Source organism: Molothrus aeneus, chromosome 1 (genome assembly GCF_037042795.1).
Source record: "Molothrus aeneus isolate 106 chromosome 1, BPBGC_Maene_1.0, whole genome shotgun sequence".
NCBI classification, from domain to species: domain Eukaryota; kingdom Metazoa; phylum Chordata; class Aves; order Passeriformes; family Icteridae; genus Molothrus; species Molothrus aeneus.
In genome coordinates, this window is record NC_089646.1 from 35,883,990 (window position 1) to 35,909,585 (window position 25,596).

Here is a 25,596-nt window from a genome sequence, read left to right on the forward strand (position 1 = left end):
GTCATTTCAGCTGCAGCATACTCCAGTTGTACCCTCTTTTTATCAGTCCGGTACATTGTACAGCCTGGGGGCTGCTTACTGCCACATCCATGTGCACCTCATCCTCAGACTGCAGAGAGGCAGCCCTGCTGGGAAAGGCCAGGCCTTGCAGGAGCAGCACACAGCTGGGACTGTGTCAGGAGCTGATAAACAAATGAAATAATGCCAGTTCTTCCTGGGTATTGAAGGGAACAGGCCATACCTGCTGCCACTCAGCACACAGAGAACTTAAGGACAGACTCAATTTTCCATCAGGAGGGGTGAATCTGATTGATGGACCTTTAAAAGTTGCCTCTTGGGGACAGTACTGTGATGAGGCTTTGCCCCCAAGTTTGTGCCTTCTGCTGCCTACACTTAGGTCTGTGCTTCTGTTCCATGCAGTGCCACTGCCAGCTGCCATTGCTGGCCCCCTGTGTAGCCACTGCAGGCCCAGAGGGGATGTCTCATCCAATCCCTCCTCCTCACATGAGAGGAAGATTCCTTCTGAGTACCCCTATTTCAATGAATGCTTCCTTGTTTGTTCACTCTAGATTGTAAATAGGACAGCGTGCTCGTCACAAAAAATAACACCCAGGGGGTTTTGTGTTCACAGAGATCACAGCTGACATGTCAGAGCTTGATGCTTGAAAGAAGCAGGGCTTTCCTAGGAACGTGCAATCCATTGCTATCAGGAAGTACTGGTGCCCTAAAATAGCCATGCACTAGGCTCGTCTGTGTTTTAACAGTGTCATGATAAAAAGATTCTGAGAAGCCTTTAAATGTTGTTTTTCTTAGGACTTCTAAATCATGTCATGAATTATAAACTGGTATACCCGTCTTCCCTTAATGCAGAGGCTTTCTGCAGCCCAAATTACATCTCTTTCACAAACCTTCCTTAGACCTGCACCAAAATGTCCATTTAACAAAAGGCATTTTGAAACCCTTTGCTTCTGTCATCGTCTTCTTTTCCCTCTAACCTCCTTCTGTCATCCCCTGTTACACTCAGCCTGAGTGCTGTGGGGCAAGGACACATCTCTCTAATTGTGTGGGCTCACCCACTCAGAGAGCAGGATGAAACACACACAAACACTGCCCCGAAACATGGGCAAGAACAATTATGTCATACCGCCTGCCCCCCCAAATAGTAGTAAGCTCTGGTACTGTAGCAAGAAGTCCTTTCTTACCTTGTAATAAATGCCATTTCTAAGCCAAGAAATCGGGAAAGTTGTTGACGTCCCCTTCCTCCACAGCCTTTTCCTGTTGACACTTCAGAATCTTTTGGAAGCCTCTTTCTAAAGAGTTTCCTGGTCTTTTAGTAAGACGTCAGTTTCACCTTAAAGTCTGTTATTGGATCTGACTCTGCTGTAATTGAAGATAAAAATAACATCCCAGAAACGTTAACCCATATAAACACATGGTCTACAAGCAATTCAATAAATGTGATATTGGCCTGCACTGGTGGGAACAGTGCAGGCCAATATCACATTTAGAGAGAGCAGCCCCTGCTGTTCAGCTGCTACTGAGTTGGAGAAACACTCTCATCATTTCGGTGAATCTTGTCATTGTGGAAAATGTTTATTCCTCTTACACTTGTGCCACCAGTTAAAGAGCTGATGGAGAAAAAGTAGAAGGAGAAAAAATAGACTGAAAACTTTTTTTTTTGCAATAAGGAATGAGGAGTGAGACATGTATCCATCTATACATTCATATTTAAACTTAAGAACATGGTTTGTGAGTTACCTGGTGTTGCAGCCTTATTAGACTTTCTCTTCTTCCTGTGACATGTATTATACCAGTTTGCCATGTGCTCATCTAGTACAATGAGTATCAAATATTCCTATAGTACTTGCATCAATTAGCTGGAAAAAGAGTGGCTATTCAGTTATCATTAGATCATTTTAGTTAGTAGGGTGCTTTTGTAAGTGAGTAACAGAAAGCACTTAAAATGGAAAAGCCTTTTTTCCCCCTTCAGTGTATAGGTAAGGTACTGATTAGAGTCAGCTGCCACATCCAGCACCACAGGCACCTTCCTGAGGATGGAGGCTTTGGCAAGGATCACCTTTTAAAGGCAAGGGCACATCTTCACTAACAGCCTCAGAGACATATGAATTGTGCCTGCAACTACAATTCATAGGCGTGTCGTTCGCTGGCATTTCTCATACTTTTGAGAAACGTTTATCAGCAAGAAATTAGTATCTGCTCTTCTTATACTCTTCAGTTCTGGGAGGATGAAATTCCTGCATGAAAGGCTGATCATGCTTCATTTCTGCCCTATAATTGGCTCCCTGAGGCAAATGTAGAGTCACAGCAACTACAGAGAAAAAGTAGGGTATCTATCTAAATGCAGAGCCCCTTCCTTCCTCTGCTCACCTCAGAAATCGAGGCTGACAGAGGAGTCAAATTAGGGAGAAATGGGTATATTGTTTTATACTTAGCTTCATTTCCATACATATATTAAAGCTCCTTTGGGCTATTTCATATATACCGTTTTCAAGTGCACAGATCCAATAATCAAAGACATAATGCAAGCTGAAGTACCAGTCCCATCATTTGTGCACTTCACCCCTCTTAACATACCTATTTTCATTATGATGCTTCAAGAGTTTGGGCACCCTGCCCATCATAGTTGTACCCCTCTGCCCCTGCTCCCCACTGTTTGTTGCAATTTAAAAATCCTTTTCCATCTTTCATTTAATTCATCCACTCTTTGACATTCCTCATTTGCCTCACCCAGAGATGTGATGCCTCCAGGGACAGTGACTCCACCTCCACCATTTGCCTCACCACCACCACCCTGAGCAGCCCATTCCAATGCCTGAGCTGGATTTTCTCCAGCCTAACAGCTGGTGGCTTGTTCAGATGACCACTTGCTGACTGTTGTCTTTCAATCACCTGGCCACTCTGGTGGTCCTGCTTTTCCAGGCCCAAAATGGCAAAGGCAGCTGAGATAAAATGCAGGTAACAGCTGTGGAGCCTTGCTGCTGCACCACAGACCTGCCTTCCCCAGCCCTCAGCACATCTGGATCATCTGTCTGAAAGATGATTTAGGCTCTCTCACTCTCCTTGGGATGGGGCATGGTGCAAGCATGCACACAACTTCAGACAGCTGAACCAGCTCAGAGTAATTCAAAATCACAACTTGGAACTGATTATGAAATTATAAACCCCAAAGCAGCTGCCCTTTTGAACGTGAAAAAGCATTCAAGTTCTCTTCAATTCTTCCCAAACATAACCCAGCTTTTACAGAACAGTTTTAAATCAGGCCTTCACTTAAACAAGTGCAACTTCCCCACAGGCTCTTCCCTGCTCTGTTGGGAAACGAAAACCAAGTAGCCAGTTCTGTAGCACCAGTAACTACTGCTAATTCAGTAGTAAGGAGCTTCTCCTCATCACCACTTTGAGAACTGAGTTCCTCCTTTTGGGCATGAACAATTGGCATTTGTGCAAACACCACAAATAAGGAATCTCCTCATGACCTTTATTTCTCTTTAGTTTTGTAAGCAGTTGGGATTCAGTTAAACAAGGTCAAACTGCAATCCAATAAACGTTTTCTATTAAAAAGTATTTGGAGAGGTCTTTCTACTACAACACTTTCTACTAGCAAAACGTTCATTAAATATTGTGACTTTTTAAACAAGATAATACAAAGCTGGTCCTTGGGATAGAAACCATCAGTAAAAGGATCTTATGCTAAAAAAATCTGCAAACAGGAACTTAAAATTGTACAGAGCAGAGACCTTGTATTTAAGCAGAACAACTGCAGCAACCTATTTTTGAGGCTATTGGAACCCCAGTGTAATCTTAAAATACCAAATGAAACAATTGAAAAATAGCATCCGAAACTGAAGTTACTTACAGTCCTGTGGTTAAACCACTGAATTCAAAATATAACACTCTTTAATCAATGACAAAACTATACCACTGTGCTTTGTGTGTGTGAAATCAAATGGTTTAAACTTGAGTGCTTTCATCCCAATTAAATGAATATTTAAGTTATGTAATTTTTCCCTTCTCTGCAATGTTCTGCCAACTGAGTAATTTTTAGGCATGAAAGGTGCTTTTGAACCACTCTAGGTGCATGTCTGATACAGAACATAGTCCTTTTTAAAGCATTTTGATTTGAAGACTAAGGAAAATTATCAAGCACAAATCAGTCAAGGGAAAAAACAGCAAATCACAGAGCTCTATCTCTTGCTTTAAGACAACAAAAGCTGGGGAATTTACAATGTTTTTCTCATCTTGTTATCAGATTACTTGACCACTTCTAAATAAGGATGAAGGTGGTTAAGAAGAGAGAAACCACTCCTTCCTACATTTGTAAAAATACTGAAGCACTTGGAGAACATTGGCACAGAAACTATATTACATGTACATTCACTTGTAAATATTTTTATGTAGCTTGAAACATAAAAATGTTGGTAATTTTACAGAATTCCCTTAGGTACCAGTCCCAGAATATGGTTACTTGTACCACAGAAAATGGTCTGTTAAGGTATTTTCATTTTGGAAGGTCAGTTACTGACATTTGTTGGCCACGGACCACTGTGTACAATTTCAGTTCTTTACCACAAGGTATTTCGTAACAGTGAGGAAGTGGTGCTAAACCACCTGGAAAAGGTCAGGAGGTAACATCTAATTCCCATTTCAGTGAGGATAACCACTGACAGAAGTACTTTTTACCTGCCTTTTCGTTTCCTGCTCTTCTGTCTTCTGAAGCCCCCACAGCTACTAATGAACTGTTGATTGGCAAAGACCAAATAGGAAATTGCATTTTGTACTGCAATCATCCACCTCACAAATTCACCATGGGGTTTGCTTACCCCCTGTGCCTGAACAGGTACACGATTTGCTTATTGCTTAAAGATCTGTAAGGGTTAATAAAATTCAGAAGAGAGTATCATCAGTGAGTGTGCTCCTGGAGAAAGATATAGATAACAGCCATCTTATCTAAGCTTTCCAACCTCAGTTTCAACCTCTTGAAGTCCAAATATCATTTTTATGACACTACAAGCCTAGTGATAAAATAACATCTGGCACAATAACTTCTCCAGAAAAGCTACATGGACAAGAAAGTACTACACAGTAAAATCTGACTGAACGGAACACTTGCCCTGACCCAGGCTCAAAGCTAGCTTGCTAAGGTTGGTCATGGAAAAAGGTATGATTTCTGTCCCTCCCTACTTTTTAATTTAAAGTGTAGCTCCAGGAGAGCATTTCCCACGACGTACAGTGAAAGGAATTTTGCAATTTCTGTGAGTTGAAAAATCTGGGCCCTGCAGATACTCAAAACATTAAGATACCAGAGTGCTAAGGAGCAAAGTAAGTCAAAGATATGCGAAAGAAATGCTGAGTTGAGCAATGGAGTTAGTGGTGGGGATTATCAAAATCTGTTCTTTTGTCTTGGCAAAGTATCGGCCTCTCACAGGGTTCCTGAAAGTCGTTCTTATTCACAGGAGCAGTCCATGTCCAGCGCTGCCCCGTCAGTGCCACTGCAGCCGTCCGGCCCCGGCGCGCAGCCCCCGCCCTCCGCGGCCTCCCCCGCGGGGCAGCCGGGCACGCTCGGGCTGGGGCAGGCCTGCCCAGCACTGTCACCAGTGTCACAGCTGGCAGGACACGTCTCTGCTGACGCCCCGTCGTGGGGGGCACCGCTGTCGTTGGTCCTGGCTACCTCCTCTCCCAAGTCTATGACATCATCTGGCTGCTGCTCCGGATCAGGCTTGGCCGCTCTTGAGATTTGTGATTCTAAGTTTCTCGTGTTCTCTGTGACTTCAAATTCCTGCTTCTCCTGTGCCCTTTGCTTCTCCCTAGTGCTTAATTTAGCCTTTGTGGAATTCTTCATTTTTCTGTTGTGCATGTCTTCTTTGGAGAACCTCCAGTGAAACTACAAAGAAGGGATCCAAATGTTAAGATCATTAGAGGCAGTCTCACATGGACATTTACTTTCCTGAGTAAACATGTTTTGATGAGTTAGTTTTAATTCAAAAACTAAATTTGAATTTGACCAAAAAAACCCAAGATTAAAAGAAGTAGCCTGACCAAATCAGATGGCATAAGATGATTTCTGCCCACACATATATCTCTGTTTCAGAGAGGAAGGAGAGCTCGATGCTTTCTGCTTCTGCTGTTGTGCCTGGTAGGTTCCTCTCTACACTGTGTGGAAGGGAAGGGTATGCAAAGCTGGCTAAGTGCAGACAGAAGAAGCAATCCCATGGCATTATTCCAGTGTTTTTCACCAGGTTAACAGCAGAACTAACACCACACCCACGACCATACCCAAACAGTAAAACATTCTGAACCGTCTGTAGGAATGTCGTTTGATGAGAAAGCGTGAGGCTGCTACTTGCAGCACTTCCACAGGACTTGCCACAGCCACCATTTCAGAACTGCTTTAACTACTATTAAGAAACAAAAAGGGAACTAGCAGTACCTTGAAATACTAACTTGACAGGTATAACATATAGAAAGGCTGACAAATATGTCATTATTATATCTGCCTCATTTGTCAAAAAATAAATCAAGCTTTCCCCAAGGAAAGCCAGACCACAGAGTTGTAGAATCATAGAATGGCTTGGACTGGAAAGACCTTAAAGGTAATCTAGTTCCAACTACCCTGCCATGGGCAGAGACTCCTCCTAAAGACCATGTTTGCTCCAAGTTGCATCCAATCTGACCTTCAACACTGTCAGGGGTGGGGCACCCACAACTTCTCTGGAAAACCTGTGCCAGTGTCTTACCACCCTCACAGTAAAGAATTTCTTTCTACCATCTAATCTAAACCTGCCCTCTTTCAGTTTGAAGCCATTACCCCTTGTTCTATCACTACACTTCCTGGGAAAGAGTACCTTTGCAACTTCCCTGCAGGCTCCCTTCAGATACTGGAAGGCTGCTGTGAGGTCTCCATGCAACCTTCTCTTCTCCAAGCTGAACAGCCCCGACTTTCTCAGCTTGTCTTCAGAGGAGAGGTGCTCCAGTCCCCTTACCAACTTCAAGGCCTCTTCTGGACTTGCTCTATGGTTCCAAGCCACAGCTAAGCCATCCTACACAAGCTTGCTCTGAATGTGCACAGCCATTTTTTCAGCACTGTCAGTTGCTGATGGAAGCTCAGGAATGGGTTAGGAGCCAATATTTGGATGGCATAAATAATCTCATCAGGACATTCAGCAAACCCAGCCATGTTCAAAAAAGCCATTTTCTCCAGTGAAACTGGGTCTGTGCTGAAGTTGGCCAAAAGATTTTGTATTCATAAATTTTTGATCTAGCTATTTATTCCTTAATCAAAAAGCCATTCAAAACTTATTATTAGATTACAAAGCTGGAACAATGTTCTTTCCTCCTGGTAGCCAGAATTTAATGCAAAAGCAGAAGGGGAAAAAAAAGAAAGAAACTGGCTTTCACAAAACTCTTCTCGGTTTTACTTAAAGGAAGTTATCTTTCACCTCAATAGCACTGCAGTTTAGAGAAAGAGGAACGATAACATCTCAGTTCTAGAGCTCAGCTGTTTAAAATTCAGACACCTGAGTTTTTTCCTCTTTGATTTGCAGAAGTGGCTGGACATCCACTACTCCACTTAACTCAAAGCCCTCATTGACAGAAGGTAAGAGCAGGGCCCTAAATGTGATAAAGATCCAGCTGTAGGAGGCTTTGTGAGTGTGTGTATGTGTACTCAAGTCAGGTACTTACACCGTTATTTCACAAAAATGCATTCAGCCAGTTTCAGCTGAAATAAGCATCAGTTTTGTACAAAGTGAATGAACACAATTACTAATTGAATATTACAGTAATAGGAGTACTTTCCACTAAAGAGAGAAGTTGTACCACTCCTTGCATATTTCCTTTTCTGTTTGTCTGACTACCTTGAACAGCAGTTCATTGATGTGCAAAGATAGGACAGAACATTTTCCATCAATGCAATATCCTTTTAACGTTATCATCCTATTTCCCCTCCTCTGAGGGTTATCTATAAACATTTTAAATATGCCATAGCTTAAGTTTAAAAAAATCCCTGAGAGCCTTGGATGTTGTATGTGCAGAATATTCAACAACTTTTGATCAAATGTTTGGGTTGGCATCTTTGATGTGACACAACAACCACTTAGGGACGTTGAACCAGTCCTACATCCCTTTACAGAACTATAATCAAGGTATGTCATCCTTCCCTGACCTTTAGTATGAAAATGTGCTGTAGTGATTCTTGCCCTCAAATATGCCTGTATATTTAACAATGCCAACGAGTGAGTCCTTTGTTTTGTCAACCAGACATTGTTAAATAAGTTTTTATAACCTGGAATGAAAAAAACTTAAACAAAGTTTCAAGTCATCTGGATGGTATGTATGTGTTATTATAATACAAGAAATCAGCATCATATTTCTTTCTCTATTTGAGGATGAACAACCACATATGGGCTCCCATCCCTTCCACTAAAACCACACACAGTGGTAGGAAAAGAATGACCAAATACAGGCACTCTAACACTCATCCCAAGATCCCTTTAATCACCTAAAAACAAAGAGAGAAAACAAGGAAAGTGGGCTTTGTAACAAGTTCACACAGTATTCTGGGCTCCAGCTTTGCTAATGAGAGAGGGTAAATCCTAAATCAGTCACACTCCCAGCAGTTCTCTCCTGCTTCAGTCAGTTCAAACACTCCCCTGGTCTGCACTGTATCAAAAAGACAACTTTCACAGAACCAGGCTCCAAAACAGTGAGGGCTTCATAGATGAAAGCTACCTGCAATTATCTAAACTGTTGGGTAAAATGCTCCTGGTGCTCAGCTCTGCTCAGCATTTCCGATCTCCTGCTGCAGCTCAGCTCTGCATGGCCTCAAGCACCCGCTCCTGCAGGTGACATTGGGCTGGCAGCACTCAGCAAAGCCCACAGAGCCAGAACAAAAACAAGGCTGCCTTAGTCAGCAACCTCATTGACACGTGGTTCCAGAGGTCTTTTCCATACTTCATCTGGGTTTTCTGATCCCTTGCATCCTGAAAGGGCAAGGCAAATTTGACCACTGTAGGAAGGCAATCGCTTTCTGTTTCCAGTCCCTGTATTTCTCTCTCCAGCTGTATGGCATGACAGGTTTGGGCAGGGGTTCACACAGCTATGTGTTTAAAAATGGATGTGGGAATACATCCATGCATCCACATCCATACATCATTAGCTGTCAGCTATGCCTTTGGATAATTTAGCTGGATTCTAGAGGCTTGTCTTGGTTAAATTACAGCAGAATCCATTAATATTCACACATCAGAAACACCTGCCAAGATCAGGCCTACATTGTGCCAGGTTCTACCAAAACAGAGAGAGATAGAGAGAATGAGAGAGCAGTTTAAACAGAAAATACAGGAAATGGGTGAGAGAAAATAGTGTTGGTTCCACCTTACAGGGCCCGAACATCAAAGAATTTTAGGTCTAAATAGAGGTTTATGGCTGGTTTACATGAAGAAAAATCTGCATTTCTTACACTGCTGTGAGTTCATCAGAGAATGAAACCTAGGAGCTTTGACATCATTTGAGCATTTTTTGTTTCTTTCATTTGAACAGATCCATTCCTTCTGTCTTGCTACTGTATCACAGAAACATTGAATAGGCCATTTTGTTTCTAAGGGAAATCAATTTCAATATAAAAATACCACCAAGCAAAACCCAAAGAAACCAGAAACTCAAGGTTATTTACCTTAGATTCTTTCTTCTTTGCTTTCTGGGGCAAAGAAGGTCTCTGAAGAAATACAATTTGCTTTGTAGATAAATTCCCCTCCCTGAAAAGAAACAAATGCACACTCCTGAGAATGAATTAAATTCACATCCAGCATCATTCAAAGCGAAAATCCATCTCAGTCACTTATTTCTGTAGGTCAAAGAAGAACAAAATGAAGAATGATCCTCACATTGCCTGTCCCTGTTGTCTCTGAGCAGCCTGGTATTTTGGGGGGCAGGGAGAGGGGAATGTTCAGACTGATAGAGCCTGTCAGCCTATGACACAGTTTTGTGGAATGTTTTAGCATTAGTGTGCAAACACAGAATAAATTGTTTGGAACAAAAAGGAAGAAACCCAAGAGCTCCAGTGCCCCGGTGTCTCAGCAACACCAGAGTGTTCCTTCCCTCCCTCCAGGGGCACTGATCTGGAATGGGGCTGGGTGCTCCCTGTAGGTCTGCAGCATGGCAGGAGGTACAACCACCAGGTGGGTGCCCTTCTGCACCAACCTCTGTTACTCAAGGTATTAGCGGGATACAGAAAGCTGAAAGAAATTTTTATTTTTATATATATATCTTTTAAGAGTCAGGGATTACAAATTATAACTCTGATTTTCTATTCATTCTTATGAATGAATATTTATGTAAAACTTAAATACAGTTTCTCCCTCAACACAGATGGCCTTTTACTTTTTAGGTTTTTATGTGTAGGAGTAGTCTTCATCCAAATCTCATAAAGAGCTGGGCATATTAATTAAGATAAAAAAATCACAACTGATTATATTGGTGTATATATACAAATAAATATATTCCTGACCAGTGAAAATTCAGAAAGCACCATCTTCATGATTAACAAGTGGTATGATTGTTTTTACCAGTTAGGAAGAATATTTTTAAGTGATTTGCATTTATATTTAAAAACTCAGAATATAAATAATAGCAAAGTAGACCACAGAATTATTATATCTGCACACAAGGCTACTCGAGCAGTGACACACTAATCTCACTGGGTTCTGCTCAGCTAGACTTTATCAGCAGCATTAGACAGACATCTATTAAGAATAAAATTACTTTTCTTCAGCTAGACAACATCTCACTCCAAACATTATCACACATTTTGTCTTTGCTCTAAAGGATGTTACTGGAAGATCCAGAGCAGGAATTTTACGGTAGCAGAGTTTACAGAGCTGCAGAAACACCCAGAAAATTCATGCAGAAACCACATTGCCACCTTGCATCTTTCTGCCCACCAGACATGTGCTTCCTGCCCCATGTGGCTTGTGAGGCACGGAAAACCCCGAGAACAGCTGCAGCAGGCTTTGCAAGGAAACCCACACTGACTGCACAGGGAATTGCTTGTGCAGACTGTGGTGCTTGTACAGCAACTTCCCTGGCCAAAAGGCAGCACCCACCCCTCCCTACCTGTTTGTCTTCACAATGGGAGTGGGGAGCACGCACGTCAGCTGCCAGCCGTACATGGCAAGGGAATTCAGCAGCGGAACGTAATCTGTCTGCACTTCAACTCCCTGGGGAAGGAAAAGCAACAGTTGGCATTAGCACTTGGAGTGCCACATTCAGCTTGACTCAAAAAAAAAAAAAAACCCAAGAAAAAATATATGTGTGCGTTTTCTCAGAGGGAAAATGGGGTTTTGCACCAAAGTGGGTCATGTTTTATGTTCAGCTAGGCAGGAAGGAAAATGTTATAAAACATGAGACAAATGATCGACCGCCCATACATCCCAAACTGTTAAAGGAGTTTGTTTAAAATGGTAAACATCTGTGATCTTGTTCTTACACTGCCTGACTCATCCATCTAGCTTTAGATCGTTCCAGATCTGAACAGGATAAATTCATTGTATGTTATCAATTATCTCCTCCCGAGAAAAATTATGTTCAAGTAGTTAAAAAATGACAGAAGTGCTTTGCTCAGATTCTGCACTTGTCTAAGCTTCAGTTAACCCTGAATATCTGCACTGAAATCAGTTGTGTTACTCTACCATGATGGATCAAAAGGAAAATAGCCAACAACAGCAACAAAAAACATAAGTATGAGCCTGTGCCTTTTATCGCTCACAAATAAGCATTGCTGCCTTCCTATTTTGAATCAGGAAATCTGTGGGCGAGATGAAAAGCTTTGCCTTTCAGTGCAGGAGTCTGGCTCCTGCTGCACATTTACCCAGCAGAGCCTGGCTCTTTCCCTTTCAACTAAATGGCAGACCTTGCAATCCACACAGAAAGAACCACTGGTGGTTTCAACAAAGATTATTCCAGTGAGGTGTCGAATTGCCAAGACTGCAGTAATTTAATGAATAGATGCTACAGCATATTTACTGGTTTTTAATTTTAATAAACACAAAGAAGACAAATGGTAACTACTAGTCTCTACAAATAAAACTAAATTTGATTGGAATAACAATTACATTTGCCAAAAAGCTCAGGCACTTATACTGGTTTCACGTGCACGAAAGGAGTTTTAACTGCCAATTCGCAACACTGGGGAAGGCACAATAGTTTTGCAGCTCCAAAAAATCCATTTATTCCACAGTAATGAAATAGTCATTTGATCAGAACTAATCCAAATCCTTCTGTAGTTATTTCAAGGTATTTTAGTGAATTCCAATCTCAGCTGTTCCTTTCTTCTAACAAATGTAATTTAGGTCACTTATATCTTTATAACTGAATGGCTGCCTGACTATACCTATTAAAAACCCGATCATGACTACAAGTGCAAATAGCTGAAGAAGCTGTATCAGTCCTGCTTAAAAGGAAAATGTTTAAATCTCTACCCCAGAAAGTGCCTGCAAGAGAACACTACTAATGTTACTTTGTACAGAGGCTTGTGGGGGCTTAGAGAGGAAGTGCTACATTAAAACATCACCCTGTACAAACTGAATTTGTGACTCTGGGAGAGGGGGGCAATACCACATGGCCCTTAACTTGTGTCCACTGGAGCAGTCAAACTCATCCTGAAGATGGGATTGTGGTAGATTCAGAGTCTCTCTCCTTTGACTCCCATTTCCCTCTGGAAGAGGGCTATTTGTGCACTCTTTCCAGTTTTTAAAATAGAGTGTCCAAGGGTAATAAAAAAAATCATGATGTATCTAGATGCCTTTAAGCTGTAATGCCTCAAAAAGATGTATTACTAACACACTGAGATTTATGAGATTGGTCAACAATGCCTGCAAAAAATAAAGATGAAAATATGCAACATGATGATTAAGAGTAAGGTCAGAGCATCCACCATCACAAGCTCTTCATGAGGTGCCACATAAAAGGACCTGTCTAAAACATTCCCTCCATCAAACAGTGTTTGCAGAGGAAAAACCAAAAGGAGCTCACTCATTTAGAGGAGGGAAGCAGATCAGGAAAGACTGGCACAGCAGAGCTTGTCTGTGCCCTGAGGAACATCTTGTGTTGTAAAGAGGATTTCTATTTTGAATTCATTGCCTGAGGTGGGTGATTAGCAGGAAGAACCTTCTTCTTGCATCAGGATGTGCAACAAATGTCAGAAATCAGAGGGAGATTATGGCAATGAGGAAGGACATCAATACCACGCAGAGCTCATTTGGCTGCTGTAGAAGCCAAACTGTTTCAGGGACATGCCATCACTCCTGCCACAGCACCCTGTCCCTGCAGGCTCTGAGCAGTGAGACAGGGCTGGCTTTGGACCTGTCTGACTTGTCAGGATTAAGCATCATCTGCAGCAGATGATGGTGTATTTCCCAACCCAGTGGCACAGAAGGGAAGCACATTCAAAAGGGTAAAGTTACCAGAAAATAAATTTAAGTCAATTAGGCCTAAAAACCTTTTTTTTTCCTTTTTTTAAATCTGGCAGTTTAAAAAAAAATCAGAAAAATCAACCTATTTAGGGAGTTCTACAGAGTTGTTGCAAAAAGATGACGTCTCATTTTTCCCACGTGCTGGTACCCAACACCCCAGTGTGCCTGCTGGGCTGTCTGGAGGCAGGAGGTGTGTACATGATGCAGAGGTGTTCCCAACTCTGAGCTCCTCAAGCCCTTTAACAAGCTCCATCCAACTCCCCTTCACTGGAGTCAGACACTACACCTCATCTCCAGGTCCTTGGGGAATAGACTATTCCCAATAATTGGCTGAGTTTGAAGATGACAGACAAGAGGAAGGAGTCACTCCAAAATAAAGAGGTTAATCCACATGGGCTTCAAACTCCTGACTTGCAAATACAGATAATTGAAGCTTTTTTTAAGACCACATAAAAATATTTCTCCCTCCCCCTCCTGAATCATCGGCTGTAACTCTATCCCACGACTGGAATTTGTGTGCCAGCAGGAGTCACAGTTATACAGACCTTTAATTGGTGTCATATTAAATGCTTTCTAAAGCAAAAATGCTTCTAAACAAACATACTGGGGGATGGGTGCAGAGGAAAAGAGTAATCTTGTATTCGTTTTACATTTAATACAGTAATTATTTTATCTACTATTATTAGAGACAATAGAAATGAAATTTCAAGCACACCATTCCCTCAAATAAAAGTGCAATGCTCTTTTCTAACTAGCAAATACTGGATTTGAACACCAGTAGAAGTAGAAAAAAACCGTGCCAGAGCTCTCCTGAAAAAGAAGTGTTCAAACAATGCATCTCAAACTGGGAGACATTTCATTCACTGAAAGGGTGGAAAATTTTAATTAACTTGCTTCCCACTCTCCTGTGGATGATAAGTAATCTCTGATCACACCTTGAGTGTCAAGAAGCCAGAGCATATTGAGCTAGGATTTTCCCTTGACTTGCATCACATGAAAAGAATTCTTTTTATTTGTAGTTGTATTGTTTGTTTCCAGCATTTTTTCCTTTCACAGTTGCTTCTGCTCATTAGGAGGGGAAAAAAAAAAGATGAAAAAATGATAAGAATAATATCTAGGGCAAGCCACACAAACAACTGCATTAACAATTTTTTTTTTCCTTTTCCCCCCCTACTGTGGCAATTTTAACCACAGCAAGATAATAAACAAGACAACTACTAAGCTCTTGTGAGACAGAAGTTCTTCAGAAATCATTCTTTCCTGGGCTATTCCTGGGCTAAGTGAACGTGATTTAGTTACAAGGCAGCTATGGATTGTCACTATTTAGTATTTTTTCCAGCATGGATTAAAGAGTCGTAGATTGAAAATCCCATTAAATAAATCTTAATAAAACCTTTATCAGCAAATCCTAACAGACTGCGTACCAAAATTTACTGACAGATGGCAAAGAGGATGGGAAGTAAAAAAAAAACAAGTTGCTTTGAAAGTGTAACCTACTGTTTGTTGCAGAAAATGGGCACTGCATTCAAACCCAGCTCCTTACAAAAACCAGAGGGGTGCCACGAGGGCGGCACCAAGCACCCCCAGCCAAGGCTGGCTACCAGTCCCCAGCTCTGCCAAAGCCAAAGCTTTTCCGTCCCTGGGCACTGAAGGGAGGAAGTGGAAGTGGCAAAAGCAGGACTTGCACCTTAGTGGAAAAGAAAGAAAATGCAATAAGAGAAATCAAATACCTGGACTGTGCAAGCATGACCCAGTAAAAGTGTGCTGCAAACGTTTTATGTTTGCAGTAACACAGCTGACACGGGGACTAAATTCAAGCTCTAAATTTGTAAATTATTTGCCTTTTTTCTTTTCAGACTTCTTCCAAGAGATAATTTCTGCTGACAGTGTAACAGTATTGAACCATGAAAAACATTTATTGGAAGCAAAAGGGAAGTTTCACAAATGCTTCAGCAATAAAAAAGTTGGACTTTGTTCCTCTAGTATTGAGCTGCTCCTGAATCTCCATGTGTAACACACCACAAAGCATGTTGCTGGCAGACACTTGCTACACATCCATTAGCTGTGGAGCAGGGGGCTGTGGGATGGCTCCTGCATCCTTGGAAACCACCACTAGCTTTGGGAAGCAGGTGGGTCACTGACCAACAAAGAGCAGCTGCCAAATGGGGACCTCACTGGAAAAGTAATAGAAAAAAAAAGAGTAATAAATAAATCCACAGGCAGGCTTTTCCCTCAATATTCTGGGCATATGTACTTTAGAGTTATTTACAATTGCTAATATATATGTGAGTTCCTGCAATGTGAAATATTTTGGAGAATACAGTAAGGCTGTAACACTGTATGAGGCAGGATTGTGTTAAGACAGTGTTTCTGTAATTCAGAAAATCCAGTCACAATTTCAGTACACACACAGGCTGCTGAGTACCATTCACAGCTGGCTCCACATCTAGGGTAAAATTAAAACAACAACCAAAAAACCCTTCTGTGCCCACAATGCCTGCTTCTCTCTGTGACTTCTATGGATGCAAATCCTATTTTCTGGCATGTATATAAACTAACAGAAATATCAGAGTGCTCCTGATACTGCCTACACCTGTAACACAGAAGTACATTTGCACAGCAACACAATTTGGAATTTAGAGAAGCAGCAAAAGCTGGACAACATGAATGTGTTGACACAGAGGGTTCTCCACACAGGCCACATCCTATAAGACGTGCTGAATTCACCACTGCACAGACAATGTACAAATGATGAAACAACTCCACGTAACTGTCCAGGAAACACAAGAAATAAACATGATCTAGCAATCCATCAGTACAGTTTCTTCAATAAATCTGGCATTTTTATTTTCACAATTCCTGCAACACTTGAAGTGTACCTTAAGGTGAACATTGATTTTACTGCTTATCCATCAATTCTCTGGGGGGAAAATACAACACAGAAAACCACTACCTGAGAACTTACACACTCCAGCGTGCCCTACACACGCAGCTTAATCATCCCCAGGCAGCCTCCCTGACACAATCCCCTATGGTTATAATTTATTCCCAAACAACATGTGGCTTTCACCAGAAGGCTTTGTGCAGCACTCCCCAGTTATGCAAGTAATGATCTATTTCCATGCAAGCACTGCGGCTGAAGCCTGGACCCTCCACTGCCACTGGCTCCCACAGCAGGAAGGCGAGCGCTGCGCTGCCCCTCGCCCACGGGTGGCTCTGTGTGTGGCCTCTGGGGTCCCTGCAGCCACACTCACACCCCTCAACATGCTCACACAGATGCACCACCCAGGGCACTGCTGCTGGCTGGAGTCAGCTGCTGAGCAAAAGAAACATGTGCCCTGCATGGTTTTACAGCAAGTATAAAAGAGGACTGAAATACTTCTTCTCAGCTTGTTCTTAAGTGGGAAGTTTAGATCTAGGATGCTCGTTTTTCTCTTGAAGGTTTATGGGTGAGCAGAGAACTAATTCTTAGAAAACCATGACAGCTGGGAAGGATTTTTTAATCCATACTGTGCTGAATTTTCAGTTTCTTTACTTCAAGTGCCCTTACTCACATGGAAGAAGCATTCACCTTGTTAGATGTTCAATGCTACCAGATCCACAAGAAATTATCAGGGACGCTCCAAGTTCATATTGTTAAATTCTGTTACTACATTAATCATAAAAACCAATGAAAATATTACCCTATGGAACTTAATCATGTGGATTTTAATCTATTTTAAACCTACGTCTACTGAGTTCAGCAGAAAAAAAAAAAATATATATATATATGTGGCTTTCATTTGTTATATAAAGGAAAGAAACAAGAATTAATAAAAACAAATTATTGGAAGATAAGAGGCTCCTAAAGGATTTTGTTCAGCTCTTCTTAAAAAGCAACAAGAATTCAGCTACAGACACTGCTGAAATCTTTTGCCCAAGCAGCACATCTGTCCTTTGAGTGGTAAAGAGGGTCACACACATGACTCCCCTGGGCTTTTCATGCCCATTGCCATCAGCTCCTTGGCTGACCTGGTCATGCCTTTCTCTTGTGGCCAGAGACAGCAGAACATGGCTTAACTGACATATGACCTAAATCAGATTTACAGACAAATCAAATCCTTATTTCCAGAGAATTTGTTTCAAGGCTTACATTAAGGCAACTTGCAACCTAGGCTCAGCAGAGATAATTTTTTAAATCTTTTGTTATGTCGCACTTTAAAAGGTTTACCATGTCTACAATGGAGACTGACCCCATTCAAGTCTGCCAGGGAAATGGCAACACCACAATATATTTGAGATTTTAATTCATGTCAGTACACCAAAGGTATGGTGTAGCAGCAAATACAAAATGATGAATCAGCAGCTCAAGATTCTCAATGAGAAAATACGTGTAAATTAAGGACAATATTTTCAAAATGAACACAGCTTCAGAGGCAGAACAATGCAGCAATCTAAAATAAATGTTTTAGCATTCTATTTTAAAGACAGTATTAGCTATTTTGTCTTGGGTAAGGGAAGGTGAAGGGAAGGTGACAGATTTAGAGTTGGGGGGATGGAAATCATGCAGGCTCTGATTAATCAGAACTGTCTACCCACATTTGCCTACACAAGCAGAATTAAAACCATCAAATAAGTTTTAGGGCCAGATCTCAGAGACTGCAGTGGAAATAATATGTCCTGACATTTTTAGAGTTAAAGTGATAAGGATGAGTGCAGTATTTTGTCATAACAAGTCCTGTGGTCATTTGCAGAGGACAGCACAGCTCTACTTTTGAGAAGAAAGAGTTAAATTACTCAGAGCTATTACATCCTGTCTGCTGCTTGGCGGGACCACATACTGTGACAGCTGCGAGCTTTACATCCTCTACAAACTGACATTTTACACACACACTGAGTGCATCACACTGTTCAGCTTGTTTTCTCTATTAGCCTTAGCAATTAAAAAGGCAGCACTTTCCCTGCTAAGAGGTGTGCCAACCCCTCTCTTTTGTGTTAATGGTTAAACAGCAACCCTTTACCTTTTCATTTAGAGAGGTTTTCTTTCCAAAGGGCATCGATACATGCTACATGTATCGATGCCCTTTCTAAAAAAGCTTTCTTCTGTTGTGGCTGGGATTCTTTTGTTTGTTTCTTCTTCTTCTTAATTAGTACAGCACAATAAATTTACATTCAGTTTAAACCACATCTGAGTAACTCCAAAGCTCATCCAGATAACCAAATCTGATATAAATTTAAAATAAAGATCCCTTATATTAATTTATGTTGTGCTACCCATCAGGGCTTCTACCACTGCCTTGACAGAAATGGAAATAACAAATAGAAAATGTTAATGTAGATGAGAGCTGAATGTACACCAAAAAAACCCCAATCTTCTACATAATGAGTCATTCCACTGCTCCATAACTATGTCTGTAACAACTATACTTTGTAATACTCGTAACAGAAAGAAGCCTTTACTGGCTCTTGGACATCTTCTGTCACCACTGAACTCTGTCTCCTTCCCGATTTCACAGTCTCTTCCTCTGCCACTGCATTATTCCATGTTGGTGGTAAATAAAGGTAAATTCCAACACTTGGTCTTCTGGATATGACACTGTGCATGTGCCTACAGATGCCCCAGCTTCCAGTCCTTTCACTGATTCCATGACTTTACCTACCTACACCTATTATGTCTCAGAAAGCATGAGGCAAGATATATCCTGGCAGTTAGTAAAAATGCAGGAGGAGAAAACCAAAGTGGCCAGCTCTGCTCTTTCTCCAAATAGGTAAGACCTTTGCAAGACTTCCCTAATGCCTCAACGTTCTTCCTTCAGAAAGGTTTTTCTTCCCCCTATTCTTCCTCTTTCAGCTTGGTGGGGAACATTTTCATAATGCCCACAGAACAGCCACACTTGATTTCAGAAGAGCAAAACTGCCAGGGAAAGCCAGTATCCAAATTTTTAATTACAGCAGAGAATAATCTGATCAAGCTCTGTATACGCTATCAGTCAGTTTCTGAAATTTGCACATCCCAAATATTATGTTTGGAACAGGAGATTCTCGGCATTAGCCCTCACAAAGACATGGTGTGCAGCAGTACAGCATCTCCTGACACACCAGATGGCATTGGGAAGTTCAATCCTTAATCTGTTGACCAGCTGTGCTCTCCAGCATGGAATTGCTAGAATTGTAAGCAAATGATACTCCACACCTAAGGCCTCTAACACTTCAAAGGGTGCTGCTACAAAATACTCTTCTGCTGAGTCCTGAGAGCACTCTGCCAACACAGGATCCCCATTATCCTTGTCATGTAGCCTCACAGAAGCTGTCTGGTGCCCACACATTATGCCTAACTTTGTTATGATATCCTGTTCAGATGGAGAACCTTGGACTGGTTGTTTGAGAGCCAAACTGGCTCTGGCCAGGAATCCATTTATAACTCAGAAAGCTATTTCCAACATGGTTTTAAGTGGTGGTTAAGGAAAAGTAATATGTATTAGGTCAAGCATGCCCCAAATATTTTGTGTACTTAGCATGTCTGGTTTTGTTTCTACCAAAAGAAATCCAGTTTGTGCACTGTGGGACCATTCTGTGAAGTGAAGTGAGGCATATTAAGGATGGATCAGTGGGTTCACTTCAAAAAGGCACTCCTGATCTGAATTAAAATGGTTGTATGAACACAAGATCCTCTAAACTTCCTGGACTCACAACCTTGTCCAGAAAGGAGTTCCACAGATCTGCTGCATAAATAATTATCTGAAATCTCTCTCTTTTGTTTACTTTGCACCTGGCTCTGACTAGCACCATTTGGCATTTAGTTCTTACACTGGAAGAGATGGCAAATAATCCCTATTCACCCCTTTCCCATGTTTTAGGACCTCTCTACCCTACTCTACTCTTCTCTTTTCCAGGCTGAAGGACACACATGTAAAGTCTTCCTAATATGGAAGCTGTCTGTATCACTGACCATGCCCACTCTCTTCTCTGAACAATTACTGAGCTAACACAGCCTTCTGAAATAAGGTGCTGTCAAACACAGCTTACACAGTAGTATGAAGTAGTATATACTCACTGTTTCAACCTCTATTCATTTCCTAACAGTTTTAAACACATGGTTAACATTAATGCTTCTTAACATTTGCCTTCTTGATCAGTCCTGACCTAATGCACTCATGAAACCATCTGTTATTACCCCAAAACCTCGTTCCTGAGTGGCAACAATGAAATTTGACCCTAAAAATGAACAAGAATTTACAGTCAAGTCTGTCATAAATGGAATAGCATTTTAATGCAATAAAGGAATCATTTTTCAGACACACATCACCAACAAGAAAAGCTGCTATTAACACAGCTTGTTAACTCTGCAACTCTGCAAGTTGTTTGCAGCCGTTACTATGTGGCCATTTCTTGCTGCACTAGAAAACCATCACCTACTAACAAAGCTCTAAATCTTAAGTCTCCTGGAATTTTACACACTTACTCTAGCATCTGTCCCATTTACCCTTAATCTGTTCTTCTGGAATGTGTGTGCCAAAATGAGGGATTATCTGTCTAAGGATTTTACACCCTTTACAATTCATTCCAAGTGAAATGATCAGGTATTGCCTTTACAGATACACAGCATCTATTTCTAGCAAACATCAGACAGAACCAAAAAAAAAACCTCCTAAAAGTTATGCAGCTACTTCTTCCCCCAACCTCCCATGTTCTTTTTGTTTCAAGTCACTAAGAATTTTAAGCCCAGCTTTTCAAACACAGAAGTATTGTGTGTATAAAATTTGCTGTGGAAGACTGGTACTGACCAATCTGGCCTAAGCAGTGCTTCTACTGATCTGTGTGGGCACCTGGATCTGCAGAAGGCCAAGCTGTGGTTTGTCTAGAGGGGCCTACCCAGAATATGCAGTTTTTTCAGCATATGAAGGAGGGCAAACAGAGGCAAGGCAGTTCTCCATGCTTTCCTGCTGCAGCTAAGCCTGCCTACCTAAAGGGCTGCCTTCTTTAGAACTGTGATGCTATAATGACTTGTGTGATCATGTTGCCCTGACAACCAGTGGAGATCCTCTGTGCAGTTAATCCAGCAGACATCTGTAATTTTGAGACAGATAGCCCTGACTTTCATTGCTCAATGTCATTTGCATTTCCTACCCTCCAAAAAAAGCACGCGGTTGAGATCAGAAGTGTGTTGTACAAACCCAGAGTGTGGTGAACAGGCATTACTGTTAACATTGCATCCCTTCACTTTGGCTGCCTGGCTGGTACTGCTGCAGCACAGGTCAGTACATGAGAGTCTGTCTCAGAGTCTTGGAGTGCTTTGATTTACAAAAAAAAGTCAAAGAAGAAAGACTGTACACATACCTTCAAGACAGTCCACTGCTCTACCACAATTGCATCATAGCCCTGTGTGGTTTTACTGTCTTCCACAGCAAAATCTTCGAAGAGAAACACTCCATCCGTTGTCCCGTGTAAAGAATCTGTGAAAACACAGGGTTTCCTGTAAGCTTTATAGAAGACACTCCATGTGTAGTGAGGCATCTGAATTTATTAACAACATATTCTTCCAAGGATGTTACTATAAAGTTCATAGACACTCTCTGATAATCTAGCTCTATTAAATGAATGAGACTTGTATCTCTAGCAGTTTTAAGAGCAATCCTACTCCCTAATGGCACACATTGCTGTCCAGTCTGTTATTCCTTTGCCATCAGAAACCATAGCTCTCCCATTCTGAGCAGGCAAAAGTGATTCAGTCCTCAGTTCAGCAGTACTGCTCACCTACTTGTAGGCGTAAACACACTAAAGACCATTTATTATGTCAACGTGTTATTTTCAAGGGGTTTTGAAGGTATACTGATTTATTTTTATGATATTTATGATATCAATTCTTGTGACTATACATATTCATTCACACAAGACAGAACCCTTCATATGGATCAGCAACTGCAGATACAGTGATCTACATGGACTAAAGATGATCTGGCATATCTGAACAGTGTGAAAGAAAAGATACATTCATAACTATTTAATCAATTTATGAAGGCATTTTGACCATCTGGTTTAGTGCCTCTCTGTTCTCATTTGCATTCCCTACACGTTCAGCCTTTTTTCAGACAACACATCCTCTTAAAGTTACTTGAGCAGCACTTTCTCCTTTAACTCAGCCACACACTCCATAACCAGCAATCACTCTCATACACCAGAACTTAGGTTTTGTCAGCTCCGTGACAGAACAGAAACAGAACAACTGCAAAAAAAACCCCCAACCTTATCTTTCTTTGTTGAAATAAGCTGATTGATGGAACAACAGAATTATCTTTAGGGAAACTGTAAATAAGCAGGACTGTGCTCTTTACAAACAGAGAAAACTCTTCTCACATTGTCAAAAAGCGTCTTTTTCAGCCTTTCTAATATGAACAATATATCTACCCTGTATGACTGATTATAAAGACCTTGCTTATCCCCTCCCCAAATGTTGTATTTTGCATGATAGTTTCCTTACATTTCTAGCAACACTATATTCTTTGAACTGGTATAATACATGTTTTTGAAATGCAGTCACACATGCCAAACTGACAGATTCTTGAACTGACAGGGGAGTTTTCTGGATAAGCCTGCTTAGGTGTTTCATCAGGGTCATCCTGCTTTCCTGCTGGATGTTACAAGGTCAAGAAATGCCAGCAGGAAGGAATTGCTGCCTCCAAGAGAAAACATATATCAAACTCAAAAACAATTTTCACAAAGGAAGCAGTGAGGAGGATTAAGAGGCTTCTTACCTCTTGCAGACACAATCTCAGTCAACATCTTCCAATGTCATTATATGATCTAAATTCAATTTATTATCTGGAAATAACAAATTTGTTGCAGGCAAAGCCCACAACAGACCAGACTCCTACATCTGGAGGCTTATGTCTACACACACACACTGCAGCAAGACTGCTGCTGCAGGTGTCAATGCACAACTTCTCTGTTTCTGTTTGCACAGTCCCTTATCCTCTTTTGCTGCTGTTACTGTCAAGTCATTAAGATGCAAGTCAGGAGATGCAAATACTTGTCGCTAAACTAAAACTTTTTTTTTTTTGTTCACTTGTGAAGGAAAAAAGCTGTAAACCACTTACTAGGGATTATCCTTGAGATTCTATTGGGAGACTGAAAGAAAAATACTCTGTCTACTTTCACACTGTTTTCACAGGCAGGTCTCCTGCAACTCTATTTAAAATAAAGAGAGCTGAAGACTCCTCAGCACTACAGCAAGCCAGGATTACACATTGCTCCAAGGTGGATGAGCTGGACTACAAAGCAGTAACTCCTGTCATCCAGACAGATCTCTCATCCAAGTGAGAAGAACAGACATTTTTGTTGTGAAATAACAGGCCAGATCACTAAGTAGCTGGGTTACAGGTTTGAAAACACAGGGACAGCAAGCTTGCCACATATCAAAGGGTCCAAGATTTAATTACTGGATTTCATTCAAAAGCAGCACTTTGTTAGACCTGACACTACAAAGGGGGAACTAACTCAATTTCTGTGAAATATCACATTCCAACACCCAAACCCGTATCCAAATCTATTTCAGGATGCTAATGTACAAACAGTCCTTTAATTTTCCAAAGCAGGGATGACAGGAGAGCACCTAAGACTGAAAGCAGATCCCTACTAGACACAGACATTCGGATCTCGTCAGGGCAGCTTTATACAGCACCAGTGCACTGCTCCTGTATTGTGAATTCCCTTAATGAAATTCAGTGTCACACTGTTGGCACAACTGCAGCTTGAGCTCTCCTCCGCCCCGTGTTTGCCAGCTAATTAATAAGCGATCACAACACAATCAGCAGGCGTGTGTTTGCACTCACTCGTAAATCATCCTTTATGTTTCACTCTGCTGAACATTCCACTCATGCAATTCACAGCTTCCACATATGTGAGTAGGATGGCACATATGCAATGTTTTAGAAAACAATAGCTGAGCTTGGGAGACCCTACAGGCAGCAGAAACTTCACTTGGCAGTGCTGAGTTTATGGTCCAACTCCTGATCCTAAAGGTCCTTTCCAGCCTAAATGATTGTAAGATTTTGCTTCCTTGTTGGAAGTACAGTGACTGCTTCTGAAGGCTACATCCATCAATCATACAATCCATTGATTTTTAATGGGGTTTTTTGCTAGTAAAGAAACCCATGGAAAATGAGAAAACTGGAAGGGGAAAATGATGATGGAAAGACAGCTGTAAATGCAAAGAACAGTGTCTGTTCAACAGAGTGATGCTGGTGAAAAACTCTACAGAAACTGGTTGATGACAATCACTGAGATTTCCCTCCCAACCAGATCCAACCTCCTCTCTCTACCAGTTGTGCCACAGTCTTTTAAACATTCATGTCATGAATGCACACCTGCCAATTCTCACATCTCACACCTTTTACCTTTTACAGGTCATGTACTACACTTCCAGAGAAAAAGGGAGGCACAGGAAAGAATAATTGGATCATTAATTCCTTTGCATGTGAAGCATTTGGGATGCTGAGAATAATGGAGAGGAGAATGAAGCAAAGAGAAAGCTAGCAGGGTCATGTTTTGAAGAAAAGGCACTTACAACCTTAAAATCCTGTGCTGTCAGGATCAGCAGGAATTTCAGGGAATCTCTTACACAGAGGTGTGGAAGGGCAAAGAAACAGCCAAATGCACTGAGTCTGCAGTACCTTTATCACACAGGGCTCTAGATCTAAGAGCAGCTTAAGCTGACAGTCACATGTTCTAGAGCTGGTCCACTAGATGGAATGCACCTGATCCAACAGTTTCATAGAATCATAGAATAATTCAGCTGGATAGAGACCTCCAGGAGGTCTCCAGTCCAACCACATGCTCAAAGCAGGTTCAATACAACTGCAGACCATACTGCTCATGGCTTTATCCAGCTGCATCTTCAAAATCCCCAAGAATGGAGACGGCACAACTTCCTGGGCAGTCTTTTCCAGAGAGTGACTGTTTTCATAATGAGAAAGTGGTTTTTCATAGCCAAAAGGGACCTCCCTTATTTCAATTTATGTACATTTTTTTCCAATCCTCTTACCACACACCACAATCAAGGGGCTGGATCCACCTTTTTGATTGTCTTCTCATAGGCACTGCCAGGCACTGGTAGGTCCCCCAAAGCTGTCCTTTC

General features: G+C 41.4%; 1 protein-coding gene across 1 annotated transcript in view; it reads right to left on the reverse strand.

Moving 5' to 3' along the window:
- Positions 1 to 3,475: 3,475 nt before the first annotated feature.
- Positions 3,476 to 25,596, reverse strand: part of RFTN1 (raftlin, lipid raft linker 1) — a 95,862-nt gene continuing 73,741 nt past the window's right edge. The window contains exons 7-10 of the mRNA XM_066555098.1: positions 21,801 to 21,916; positions 11,128 to 11,231; positions 9,689 to 9,770; positions 3,476 to 5,899 (exon numbers count right to left, since the gene is read on the reverse strand). Coding sequence (XP_066411195.1) covers positions 5,462 to 5,899; positions 9,689 to 9,770; positions 11,128 to 11,231; positions 21,801 to 21,916 — 740 coding nt within the window. The 3' untranslated portion in view covers positions 3,476 to 5,461. The remainder of the gene's footprint in view (positions 5,900 to 9,688; positions 9,771 to 11,127; positions 11,232 to 21,800; positions 21,917 to 25,596) is intronic.